Below are 14,118 nucleotides of genomic sequence, written 5' to 3' on the forward strand. Positions count from 1 at the left end.
CAGCAGTCTTCATGCATTCATGTCTATCTTTCAAGTACCACTCATTTCTATTTTAAAAACCCAAATTCTCTCCTTGACTTGAGCTGTTAATTTTATGATAAACAGCCAAAAGCAATAAGGTTATAAGATACTTTGCATGTAGATTATGTTTGTAGGGGTATCACAACAGTGGATGTATGAATTTTAGAGTCCCATGTCTCACAGAAGTTCTTAGTATGGCCTGTGCTCTTACAGCACATGATAAAGGCGAATGCACTTCTGTGTAAAAGACAAGACAGATAGATAGGTAGACACACAGACATATTAACTGAACAAAATTCATATCATCCCTTATAGAAGAGTGCTAAAGTAACTTTAATAATTTAAAAATATTATCTCAGCTATAATCATTAGTACTATCTTGGTTTGTAAGCAGGGCAAATCATCTTCTTCCATGACTATGTCCTTTCTGCATCTTAACCTGTATCTGTTTTTTTAAAACATGTTGTTTCTGAGACAACTAAGAACTTGATGTTGAGAACTAGTACAGAAATCTAGAACATTAAAATGAACTATTTCACAAACACAAATGAAGAGAGAGCAGAAAATCAGAGAATCTATTTAAAATTTTATTTAGAGATGTCAGCCTAAGAACAAATGAACTTATTACATTTCATTAATTGTATTTGTCGTCTCCTTTAAATTGCACCTGGGAGTACAAAACATGAGGTGTGACTGCACCTGGCTGGATAGAAATGATGGACAGATTGATGATTAAATTTTCCAAACATGACCTTCCTTCTCCAACAACCAGATGTACAACAGAAGTGCAGCTCAAGAAAACAACTACATTTTTAGATTTCTTTTCCATCAGAGTGTTTCTCCTTTCTGAGCAAACCAGGCAGAAGAGAAGAACACCAGTAGCAGCTTTTTAAGAAAGACTTGCTTTGTTAGCTGTCACTAATTTACTACCTGTGTGTATTTCTATGCCCTCAAGCAAGAAGATTGCAAGGTTCTGGGGTAAAAAAAAAAAAAAAAAAAGGATAATGCTTCACATTCCAATACAGTAATAGACTCAATAAATGTAAAATTGATTCACTAATTAATTCACCCCTTCAATATCTTTGCAATATACTGTTAGTTTTCTGTGGCTTTTCGTTACTTTTTGTTCTTCAGAAGAGGAAAACGAGAACCATGGAGTTGAAGTATGCTTCCAGGCATAGTTTCCAATGAAATCCCCATGTGTTACCAGAGTGTCTAAGGTAGAATTGAATTTATTCTACAGGAGAGGAAGTTTTCAGCAGAGCATTTGGCTGGAAACCTTAATTCCATGAATAATTGTCTCATGTAGTCTTTGACTGCTTTGGTCTGTTGGTCAGTGCCTGTAGGTCATGCCTAATCCTGCTGTCTCAGTAGGGCTTCACAGAAGGGAATGAAGGTCCCAAACAACTCTTCCTGGAATTTAAAGGTTATCACTTTCCTGTTTCTTTTAATTAGTTATCATGTATATACACACAGGGAGTGTGGCTGGAGAAAAATGTGATTTGATTCATTATTACTTCGGATTTTTTATTTTAATTAATGTCAGGAGAACTTAGAATTTTAGGAAAACATTATTTCGAGATGCATTTAAAGCAAAGGAAACAAAATAAAATTATTTCAATGGACCTTTAATGTGAAAAAGTCCCCAAATATTTTGTGATGACATCAAAATAGTAAAGAAGCAGGAGGAAAACAAGGCTATGTGTAATTTTTGTACGTTTCACTACTGACACAGATCAAGGCTGAGTCCTAAAGAAAGCTTCTGGTAAGTTGTCCCAGCACAGCTGTAACAGAGATGAAAGAATTTGAAGCAGATGTGGGGAAAGTCTTCACTGACTAAAATAGTCTGTAATTCCAGTTTAACTGGAGCTGGTGGTCATCTCAGCCATGACTGTTTGGTCAAAGGCAATGAGGACAGAATTACTCAGTTCACTGAAATTTTTCTGGGACTATACCCATCATTAACCATTTTGACAAATGAGATAGAGGTGTATTATGACAAGATTGAGGGTGAAACAGAATGGCTACAACTGCAAACAGCATAATCATTTATCTTAGTGACAGGAAAAGGGAGCTGTAGTAATTGCCAGGGAATTAATGGAGTCGGCAGTGTCCTTTAATATTGGATGAACTGCTGGGTGCAATGAGAAAGGCAAGAACCCATGGAAAGTGAGGAGGTAAGACAAATAAAGGGAGGCCAACAGCAGGTGATCAAGGAGATGGAAGTCAGTGGGATTTCTCTGCAGCCATGCAGAAGAAACCCAAGGAGAGAATTGATACCCAAAGGAAGAAAGGACAAGGAGCAGCATGCTGACAGCCCCGTGGGCAGTCACTAGAGGCAACACAAAGTCTGTGTGGGGGAAGCCACACTGCATCCCTGTATGTGCACTCACAAGTGACGGTGGATGAAGAGCAAGGGTGCAAGTACAGCCTAGAGACAGCACTTGTGAAGATCAGTGTCAGGAAGGCTTGGGACTGGACAGCTCTCACATGACCACATTAGGACAGGAGGCTGAACAGGTAGAAAGGGTGTAGAATCCCAGAAGATAATGGGATATTGTGTACATCTCAAAAACCATAGCTGGATAGCCATGGAGCCCACCAAGGATTGTTTGCACTGGCAGACAAGGACTGCTGGTGTTAACACTGTAAGAAAGAACAAGATGTGGCTGAAGATGGGGGCCATGCAGAGTGAGGGCAGCACTTTTCCAGGACAAACAGCCTTGTAGTTCCTGGAGATGAGCACAACAGTATCACACAAGAACAGGAATGAGGGCAAGATGTGTGGGAGGAGATCAAGACCATCCAAGTCCCTCGCAGCCCTCTGAGCTATTTCCCAAAAGATCTGAAAGAACAGATTGTGCAAGATAATTAATTTGCATAAAAAGCAGGAAACCTGTCCATGGAAAGGTACCCCCCTCCAAGTCTGGGGAGCTCTTCTCTCTTCTCTTCTCTTCTCTTCTCTTCTCTTCTCTTCTCTTCTCTTCTCTTCTCTTCTCTTCTCTTCTCTTCTCTTCTCTTCTCTTCTCTTCTCTTCTCAAATTCTCTTTGTTCTTTTCCTCTCTCTGACCAGAGACTACTCCCTCTTTAATTCAGCTTTTCTCTCTTTCCTTTCACCCTGTCCCTATACCCAAAACCCACTACCGTGTTCTTACGCAGTAGGTCAAGGACTAACAAACCAATTCCCACTCCAAGCGTGTAATATGTTACTAAAACTTTCTGACTGCTTGCAGACCCGCTGACTTCCATCGCTCCTTTCGAGCATCTACCACCCGGGGCCGAACCGCACGGGCGGTTCTAACACGGCCACAAGGGCTCCAGCCGCCGGTGCCGCCCCCACGCCGGCTCCCTCACGGCGCCCCCGGGGCGGGGCCGCCATTACCGGAGCCCCTCCCCTGAGGGCGGCCGGGGCGCGTGCGCGGTGCGCGCGGCGCCTACGCGCGGGCGGCGCGGGAGCGGCGCGCTCGGGGACCGGCCGGGCCGGGCCGGGCCGGGCACCGCCGCGCTGCAGGACAGCCCCGCCGCCCTGCGGGACAGCCCCGCCGCCGCTCCCACCTCCTCCGCTTCTTCCTCCTCCTCCTCCTCGTCGCCGCCGCAGCAGCAGCTGACGCTGCTTGTGATGCAGCCGGGCGGCGGCGAGGAGGCGGCGGCCGGGGCGGCGGGGGTGGTGCTGCAGCCCAGCGCCGACCCGCAGCTGCCGCCCTCCGCTAGCGGCGGCCTCATGGTGTTCTACGAGCTGGGGGCCGCCGGCGAGGTCGAGGTGGGGGAGGAGGAGGCCGAGGCGGCGGGCGGCGAGAGCACGGCCAGCCTGGAGGAGCTGGAGGAGGAGGAGGTGGCGGCGACTGCGAGCGGCGAAGCGGCTGCGGGCGGCGAGTGCAAGAGCTGCACGTACGAGGGCTGCAGCGAGACCACCACGCAGGTGGTGAAGCAGCGCAAGCCCTGGATGTGCAAGCGGCACCGCAACAAGATCTACAAGGACAAGTACAAGCGCAAGAAGAGCGACCAGGCCCTGGGGGGCGGCGGGGCGGCGGCCGCGGGGGGCGGCCCGCGGGCCGAGGTGAGGCGGGGCGCGGCCGGACCGCGCTCGGGTGCCGCGCCGACCCTGGGAACAGCGGCTTCCCTGGAGAGCCGCGTTCTGCCAGACGGCCGGAGGAAAGGGAAGAAGTGTAGGGCCGTCCTGCAGCTCGCGCTTCCTCCTGTTTGCCAGTGCAAACTCCGTTTGCTTTCAGCTGTGACACAAATTGTAGAAGCTTACAGCTATACCAGAAGATTCCAAGTAAAGAAATGTCGCTAGAAGATGCTTCGCTTGCAGCGTAGCTTTTTTCCCCGCGGTAGGAAAGTCTCGATCTAAGAGAGATGTCAGACTTGTTTCTCAGCTGGTGCTGAAGTGTGGGGTTTTAAAGTCACAAATGCCATTGGGTATCAGGTGTATAAAAATAAGTTGTGTAGGTTCTTCAGGTTATTGCTTTTATATTAAATGACAGGTAAATATTTTGACCACTGCTAGTTCATACTTAACTTGCATAAGCTTGTGTGTATTGCTTACATGGGGAAATACTATCAGTGGGAAAACTGATGGTAACATTCAACTTTTTAAATATTCTTTTTCCTACAGTTTGTGGACTCAGCTAGGACCACACACTTCTCTGATGGTCACTTGTACAGAGTTGGTGTTTCAGATCTTGTATTTAGATGAGACAGATAAAGGGAAATAGTTTTACACTTGAAGGTGCTGTGTGGTTTATGTTCAGAGGGGCAGGTGTAAAATAGTGATTGCATGAAGAAAAAAGAATCTTAGCTGGCACTCCTCCTAAAAGCAACCCTTTTATATCGTCACAGCTGTGTCTGGAGTCGTGTGACTGGGAACTGATCTAGCTGAAAACTGACCACCAACAAATTTTCCTGTTTCTCTTTTTCTTCATTTAAATATAATAGTAACCAAACCGGGTGTCACACAAAAGAATCTTCTTTTGTATGTCTGTAAAAGCCGTGAGGCAGGTGCTTTAAAAAGGGGGAGTGTACATGATACTGCTAGGGAATATTCTCTCACCTTCTCTTTCAGTTCAAGGACTTGCTGAGGTTTTCCTGATGTATTCTGTAACTATAAGTGATATGTGTTCCATATAGTGTTTTGGATTTTTGTTGAACCCTTGTGAACTCTGAGCCTCTTTCATTTTGATAGTTTCTTCAGGTCTGCTACCTGGTGTGAATACTCACCTTGTTTTTGAATCTTGTTGGTGTCAACCTAATTTGCCAGATAGTGTTTACATTAGAACAATTCCTCTTGTGTTTGTGATACTTACTTGGAAGGCTTGCTAAGTTTTTTTCCTTCTCAGATTGAAAAGGCATAGCATTCTTGTTTCCAAGGGAAAAGTTACGCACTTTCATCATCCTTGCTGTTTTGTGAGCCTTTTCTAATTCTAGTAGCTACCTCTTTTTTCAGTAAGGTCAGAGAAGCTGCACACATTATTCAAGAGGAGAGTGAATTCTAGATTTACATACCAGCATGACTTTCCCTCTTCTCTCTTCCTTCCCTGATAGTTCATCTTGCTTGCTTCGTGATGTGTCTACACAATTACTAGTGCTGGTTCAGAAAAGGGGGCAGTATGGGAGGAGGGTAAAAATGCTGCATTTCATGTTGTGATGGGTTAAAACTTTGATCTGTAGGATGAAATAGTGATTATTGCATGTTGGAAGAGGGTGGGTTTTCTTTTCCCAGCTTGTGCGAGTGCAGGTTGCTTTGAATATGAGGAAATCGGGGCCTGAACTTGCATAAGAAAGCAGGGTATTTAGTGCTAAACATACCTTTTTTTGCAGTGGTGTTAAGTAAGGCCATTTGCAGTAGAAGTTCCTAGTTGAAGTTTCCTTTTTCACTTCTGTGGACAGAAGTGAAAGATAGAAGATACTGGGATAGTTTTTTGTTGTCCGTGCTTTTGAACCCTTTCAGGTAAATGGAAGTGTCAGTATGTTTTGGATGTAATACACATAGGGTTCAGCATTAGTTGAAATTTTCCAAACCTTTCATGTTTTCCTTAGAGCAGATTGTAGAGTCTAATTAGAATTAGGATGTCTAATTCAGATGACAGGTGATTGTACAGGGAACAGAATAAACTTGGGGGGAAAAAAAAAAATAAGACTGTGGCTTTGGCAAGTTCATCAGAGCGTTCTGAAGTATGTTTTGTTTTGGTACTACAAGAATTATTGTCATTCCTGCCTAATTACAGATGGTAAATTCATTCATTTCATCATTCATTTTCACAAGCTGGACCCTGACCTGTTGTGAATTACTTCATTTTTAAGAAATGCAATCAAATAAACTGAAGCCATTAACTAGCCTTGGTAACTTTTTTAGCGTTGCGGTGTGGAAGGCTAACTCAGCTGCATTGCTTCACTCTTGCTGGTGAAACAGTGAAAGGAGGTAGAAAGAAGAGGCCAGGTCTTGAATAGATAGATTTCCATTCCTGTGCTGTTACTGTCCTTTCCAGATTAAGGATGCAAATGTTCTTTACTCTTGGGATTTTCTGTGTATTGCTGTATCAGGGTTTATAGTCTGACCTCCCCTTTGTTTTTGTTTCCTGTCATGTGCAGGATAGCGTTGAAGGTTCAGTGTCTGTTACAAAGCAGAGATCAGGATCCATTGGAGATCGCCCGGCACGACCTACTCTTTTAGAACAAGTATTGAATAAAAAGAGGCTGGTAAGTCTTGTTTTCAAGAGGTTTTGAGCTCAAATAAATAAAGGCAGTGTAGCAATGTTTACCTGTCTCTATTGTGAAAAAAGAAAATCAGTTTAATAAGCATCATTCAGTGATGGGTGCATCAGCCTCTCTGTGAAGAATACTAAGATGACTGAATTTAATGATCTGAAGTTTTGATAATAACAGGTGTGGTGGTTTCTTTAGGGTAAATAGTGCCTACAGTATAACTGAGATGGTTTTAGCTTGTTAAACCAAAGCCTTAGGTAGAACAATGAATGGACTTTTAAGTCTGATGTAAGCTAAAACACAACACAGTAAAGAAGTTGTCAATGTATCAGACTTAAAGTTGTGTATATGTGTGTTGATAAAGCAAACTAAGCAAACAGTGTGATTTATAATATTTTCAGACTGCATGAATGGCATCTCTAAGTTTTTTAAACACTGGTTTCTCCTTTAACAAGTTAAGCTCCTTTAGCAGTGCAGGGAAATAATTTAGTACCTACAGTTTGTTCAGCTTCTTCTTTACAACTTTCTTTGTTGCATGTTTTTGCAGTCCCTGTTCTTCAAAATCTATTGGGACTGTTTGTCTTCTCTCTGTTACCTGTGCAACACAATATAACAGTACTCATTATAGTGCTGTTGTGCTTGTTCAGAAATTTGGAAAGTCTTAAAAGAAACATCATGTCAGTCTTAAGTATAAAGCTACCTAGATATATTTCTTGATAATTCTTTCTCAATGATAGCACTTTTTTAGTGATTGTATTTAAAAAGTAGAGGACTATTCATAAGTTTTCATTTTTTATGAGGAAAACAAGTAATGAACTATGGAGTAGTTCATGTTTTCATACTTTCATATTATCTTGTTCTTCATGCTCCACTTACTGGCTTGCTGTCCCCTTTCCTGTCTGTTTCTATTGATGTGACTTTCAGTTAAATTTGAAAGATATCTTACAAATGAAACATTATTTTTTTATAGAACTGCAGCAACCAGAAGCTCTTATAACAGATGTTCAGTGCTTTTGCACTAGTTATGTCAAGGCTATTTAACAACGCAGGATTCCTTTCAGTGTATCTGAAATTCAGATTCTCCTTCATCTGGTTCTTGCTTCTCTCATCTGACCTGAAGTTTCAGTACCTCTGGTTATATCACTGAAGTGACCCTGGATAATGAGCAAGCATCTAGGGAATTCATTCCGCTGAAAAACAACCCTTTTCCTGTATTAATTTTTGGAAGGCTCAATTCCCAACCTTATTTGCCATTTGACCTTACAATCACTTGTGCTGCCACTGTGCAGGAATGAGAGTAAATAACCAGAGTTGGATTACAGGCTGCAACTCTTCAGGCCAGGAGCCAGATGCAAATACTTCTAGATACTTTTGTCTTTTGATTGAATGCAGAGGAGCTCATTCCCTGTGGATGGACTGCTGTTTTGAAATGTTGGGAAATTCTGGACAGTCAGTGAAAAATCATAGAGTATCTTGAGTTGGAAGGCACCCACAAGGGTCATTGAGTCCAACTCTCTGCTCCTCACAGGACTGCCTAAAACTGAAATATGTGCTATGGGCGTAGTCCCGATGCTTGAACTCTGACAGGCACATGAGCTTTGCTGCAGGATTACAATATTTTATTAATTTATTAAACTGTTTTTGAGCTAGCTGTATTGAGAAATGTAGAAATTATTTCAGTTGAAGCACAACTGTAGAACTAAAGCGCAATTGAAAGATGTTTCAGTTCTAATATGTCATTAGATTACTCCTGTTTGCCATACTTACAGGGTTTTTGTGCTATTAAGCAACAGCAGTGGATAATGAGCAAATTCATGTAATGGAAAAATATTACTATGGTAGCTATTTAATGTATGTGAGTTTTGTGAAGTAAAGTTCACTTTCTCTCTCTTTCAGTCCCTACTCAGAAGCCCAGAAGTAGTGCAGTTTCTTCAGAAACAACAGCAACTGTTAAGTCAACAAGCTTTGGAACAGAGACAGCAGCAGTTCCAAGGAGCACCTGGGTAATAAAGGACGATCAACGATCTGCAGATGCATCTAGTGCTGATGCAGGGACAGGATCTGTGTTTTGTATAAATACAAAGAATCTCAATGTTTAAACAAAAATGGAAGTTGCCGTTGTTACGTATTTGTTTCTTGTTTGCACTTTTGAGGTTTTGAGCTGCTTGGGTGTCTGCAAACTTGTGAGTGAATCATAGAATGGCCTGGGTTGTGTTATGGAAGCTTCCCAGTCTGACCATTCAAGAGATTCTCTGACAGTCACTCTCCCAGTGCCAGAGACTTGAATTTCTGGGATCAAAGCTCCTTCACTGTGGGTAGCTCCAGTGATCTGACAGGTGCTCCACTTGACTCCCTGCACACCCAGCTCAAAGTCAGACCCCAGGTCTCAGACACCTTGTTCCATAAAGCAATTTATTAGCAGTGTAATAATACAGAAACAGTGTGGGCTGATGCCTCTGAGGAGGGATCTCAGACAAAGGAACTCCTGGGGTTTTATACCATCACAGTCTATGGCAAGCCTCACTCTTCCTCCTGAGTCTTGCATTCCTGCCATGTCCCTGTGTCCATTCACCTGGCTAGCCACTCATCTTCTTGTGTTTAGTTATGCAAAGAGTTGACAGTTCACTGCCTCCTGTCTTCAGTCCCACTCAGAGCTCAATTTGCATCTCAATCTGCATCTCTAACTGCAGCTTACAAATCAGCACCTGCACTAGATGTATTCCTCATCTGTTGTAAGGGACCTTGAAAGATCATCAAGTTCCAACTCCCCTGCTGTGAACAGGGACACCTTTCATAAGGCCAGGTTGCTCAGAGCTCCGTCCCCCCTGGCCTTGAGTGCTTCCCAGGGAGGGCATATACATACCCAGCTTCTCTGAGCAACCTGTTCCAGTGCTTGACCACTTCACAGGGAAGAATTTCTTCCTAAAATCTAATTTAAACCTACTCTCTTACAGTGTGAACCCATTCCTCCTTCCCTGTCCCTACATGCCCTTGTAAAAAATCCCTCTCCCATCTTTCCTGTAGGCTCCCTTCAGGTAAAGGAAGGCGGCAGTTAGGCGAAGCTTCTTCTTTTCCAGGCTGAACAATCCCAATTCTCTCAGCCTTTCCTTGTAGGAGAGGTCATCTGTCCCTCTAATCAACTTCTGACCCACTCTGGATTTGCTGTAACAGGTGGATGTCCTTCCTATGTCTTAGGTTCCAGAGCTGGATGCAGTCCACCAGATGGGGTTTCACAGATCAGAGCAGAGGGGCTGTGATGGGTTGACTTTGGCTGGAGATGCAGAAATTTTCATTACCCTGTGTTTTCACAGATAGATATTATTTTCCCATCTCAAGAGTATCCTCCACCCCTCCAGATGTCCAAAATCAGGCCATGACTTGGGCTAGATTCCATCAAGATAGGTGCTCAGGACAGGAGAAGCAGCACACTTAATTATTGGGCAATAGCATTGGCTCTGTGCCTCCCACTGTCTTTATTCCTCACAAAATTCATACTTCATCAGTTCACGTCATTTTAGCTGCTTTACTTTTGCAACATACAACTTATACCACAAGTTATTTCCCCCCCGCAAAGGTTAAATCTCCTTGGAGCACACACCAAGTCTCACCCTCCCTCTGCATTACCTGTTGCAGCTGAGTCGGCCACGAGACTCAGAGTGCTTCAATAAAACTTCAGAAGGCTTCAATCATCAGCACCTTGTTTTTTAAAAGTCATACCATTTCTCTGTTGCAATCCTATGGGCAGCTCCAATCAGCTCTGGCTCTTTCCCTCTCTGTTCTTGCAGGCAGCGCTAACTCGTATGCAGCTTATTAACTCGCGTACAGCTCGGCTTCCTCCTTCGCTGCCTCCTCGCAGCATGACCACTAGACTCCAACTGACTGCAGCTGCCAATTCACTCTTTATCACACCCACAGCTGTGAGGGCAAGGCTGTTCCCACTCTTGGGTAATTAACACAACTGCAATGTACTGGGGGCAAGATTGCCTTCAGCACTACCTCTATCTTGTCTTCCTACATCTTTCCACAACTACCCACCACTTGCACCCAGGTATTTGAGCAAAGACAATCCCATAAATAGGTTTGCCTTTTCCTATAGGGAGAGAAATCCACCCTGATTTTTCCAGCCACTTCCCCTGTGTAGTACAGGGACCTTGTCTCCTCCCCCTGTGTGTAGGGGTTTTGTGTGTGCAGGACCAGGGAGGTTTGCAGATCACCTGGTGTTAACCAGCCAAGTGGCTTCTGTTAAATTTACATCTCAATTCTTCCATGCCCCATTACCTAACACTCTTAGCTTAGTCTTCAGCAGTCTGTTATACCACAGAATCTTTTCAGAGGCTTATGGGTGATAAGGGATGCGATATCCATTCAATGCCATGGTTTTTTGCCCAAGAGTTTATTAGATTATTTTTAAAATTAGTCCCATTGTCTGATTCAATTTTTTCTAGGGTATTGTATTGACACAAAATGTGTCTCTCAAGACCTGGGATGGTGTCTCGAGCAGTGGCAATGGTTTACAGGGTATGTTGCCAGCCAGCCAGTTGTTGCCTCCTCCACAGTGAGTATGTAACACTTGCCTTGGCATGTTCATGGCAGTGGTCCAGTTTTCCAGGCCTCCCCATACCGAAAGCCCGGCTGCTGCCCTCTATTCCTCTATTCCAGGGAAAGTCTGCTTCATTGGCTTGGATGATTGCAGTACATGCTTCTTATTCATGGATGGTCTGTGCAATGGCCTCCATGGTCAGGTCCACCCCTGGATGGTGAGCCCATCTGTCTGTTACAGCTGATGATTCATGGCCCCATCGGGTTATAACTTATCTACCTCTTCATTGTTTTGACGTTCTTTAGTGCTGTAGTTTTTGGGCATGTAAACATCTACCTGATGTACTTTTCAAGGCATGTTTTTGACCTGTGCACTGATGTCCTGCCCCAGTGCAGGTGCAGTCCAGCCCAGATCCCTGCATTGTCAATTGGTCTTCCATTTTTGCAGCCACCCCATAGGGCATTAACCACCACCAGGAGTCAAGAGAGAGACAGGTCACTTTTCGCGTTCAGCAGTCTGTAGGGCTAGTTTGGATGGCTTTCACCTCTGCAAACTGGCTTGACTCTCCTGCTCCTTCAGCAGCCTCAATGACTCCTCCACCTCTGATGGTTTCCTGCCACACAGCAGGATGCATGACTAAATAGGCCATAGCCTCTTTCATCTTCTGGTAACTTGTTATGTGGGGGTGCTTCTTGTGCACAAATCTCTTTCTCTGGCAATGCTCCAAAATCTTTGCATTCTGGCCAGTCCATGATTTTTTCCCAGAATTCCCAGTTGAGCTTATGTAATCAATGCTATCTTCTTACTCCATGTAGCATTGGCTGAGTGATCTGTTCTGGGGATGTTTCCTTTGAAATCTGGAGAAGTCTTTTCCAATTATTTTTAAACCTTAATTTTAATATTTGTAAATAAAAATCTGTTAATTGTAGCAGTGTTTAGATGTACACCCTTTTCCTACCAAAGTTATAATAAATTAAGATTTTTCTATATAAACATTTACAGTTAAACAAGTCAGTCTGATGACAATCATTGATGGAAGTCAGTTATTTTCTGTGGACATTGTGAAACAAAGTTCTGAAGCTGAGCCAGTCTAATGGCATTACCTAACAGAAATTGCTCAGGGATATGAGAAATTTATGTCCTGTAGAACCTTGCACTAAAGGCAAAGACAACATGCCATCAAGAAGTCAATCCAGCAGTTTGGTGATTTGTTAATTACCTTCGAGCTGAGCAGGTTTGAAATGCATCATTGTGCATTGCATGTAAAAGAATTTGCATTTAAAAGTTCCTAAAGTGATAAATGGCAAAAAGCTTTAAAAAGTATTGGGTGAAAAGTATGAAACTGGGAGTTGGACCTTGTTATATGGAGTTATTTGAAAATACTAACTTCTTATATGTGAAATATAACTTAATTACAGATTAGAATACCACTAATTTTAAGTGATGAAATTAAATTAAATTTTAAAGCTTTTAACTCATAATAGTAAATAATTCAAAATCTAGTCTTCTCAAAAAGGTATAGTTAAAATTCTTTTATTAAGACAACAGATCTCTAATCAGCTGCAGTGCTAGACTTCACAGGTTTTCAGCCAATTAAAATGAACTTGCAATTGATTGGGTTAAGAATCCAACCACTATATTATGTAAGTGTTAAGTCCCATGTTTTATTTATAAAAATAGTTTCGTATTAGTCCACATTTCTGAGTAGAGGTTATCCGAATGGGTTAGGTGATTATTATCAAGTACTGCTTTTATATTGCAACAGTTTGATCCACTAAATAATATCTCTTCAGCAGTATTTGTTAGTCTTATGGGTTTTTACAAGCTGTGCTTTTTGTATGTACAAAACTTTTTCTGTAGGGATTTATTGTATTTAGTATTGTGTAAGTTGTTCTTTAAAAAAGAACTTGAAAATCTTTGTATAAACAGTTCAGGACCAATAAGTGAGTAAAATCTTTGGGTTTTCTTTAAAAAAAAAAGTATGTTCCTTTTTGTTTTGATAAATTTCTATGGGCTTTTCTTCCAGTTCTGACTAGATGATATTTTGTGCTTCAAGGTCTTGTTATAGAAAGTAATTTTAGACTAAAATAAAATCAGGTTACTTTTCAGTGTGTAAGAGTATATGTGAAAACATAATCGTCAAAATTTGTAGAATAATGTATTTGATTTTGTTTTAAATGGTCAATTTACAAAAGGTGAACAGCTCATTTGGGTGGACAGAGCTGATTAAACTTTTAAAAAATCCAAACCCTCAGGGCAGAAAATTGGCACAGAGTGTTTAAGACAGTGCTTAACAAGTTGTTTATGTCAAATGGAAGTTGCTGAAGCTATGCATAGAGGTGTTCAGTAGAGTGCAGCTCACCTATCGTGTATTTATGGTAGTCTGTGGAAGCAGCACCATCAGGGTGGTGCAGACACTGGGAGATGTGCTGGTAGCAGCACTCTTCTGTTCAGGTAGAAGACTGGATGGAATTTCCAAACCAGTGCTGTCTGTGTAGCTCCAATGCCCATTAAGTTGCCTAGTCCCTTCTGTTACTGCTGAAAATCCGAATTTTAGGAAGATGAAAACACGACACTTCTGTAAGAGTACGTTCTTACCATATTTCTCTTTGTCCTTGAGCAGTTCGAGAGCTCTGCAGCTGTACGGTGGAAAGTCTGTCTTTCCACTAGTGTCAGTCTGGTCCAGAGGGAAGGCTTCTGTCACAGGGCAGCATCACTGTTCATTGACTGCCTGTCAGATCAGAACTGTCCCTATCAAAGGAAAACTGAACCATCCTCTTGAATCATCAAGTCTACCACATATACTCTACATGGAGATTTTATGCTGAATTAATTTTCAATGCATTTTCTTGTGT

At 42.5% G+C, this 14,118-nt stretch overlaps 1 protein-coding gene across 1 annotated transcript; it reads left to right on the plus strand.

Moving 5' to 3' along the window:
- The first annotated feature begins 2,183 nt into the window (after window positions 1–2,183).
- On the plus strand, window positions 2,184–13,206 carry RFXAP (regulatory factor X associated protein). The gene is made up of 4 exons (XM_040055254.1): window positions 2,184–2,198; window positions 3,335–4,078; window positions 6,610–6,717; window positions 8,620–13,206. Exons 1-4 carry the CDS (start codon window positions 2,184–2,186, stop codon window positions 8,728–8,730), a joined length of 978 nt encoding a protein of 325 aa, XP_039911188.1. The 3' UTR covers window positions 8,731–13,206.
- The last annotated feature ends 912 nt before the right edge of the window (window positions 13,207–14,118 follow it).

The sequence above is a fragment of the Hirundo rustica genome, chromosome 2 (genome assembly GCF_015227805.2).
Source record: "Hirundo rustica isolate bHirRus1 chromosome 2, bHirRus1.pri.v3, whole genome shotgun sequence".
NCBI lineage: Eukaryota > Metazoa > Chordata > Aves > Passeriformes > Hirundinidae > Hirundo > Hirundo rustica.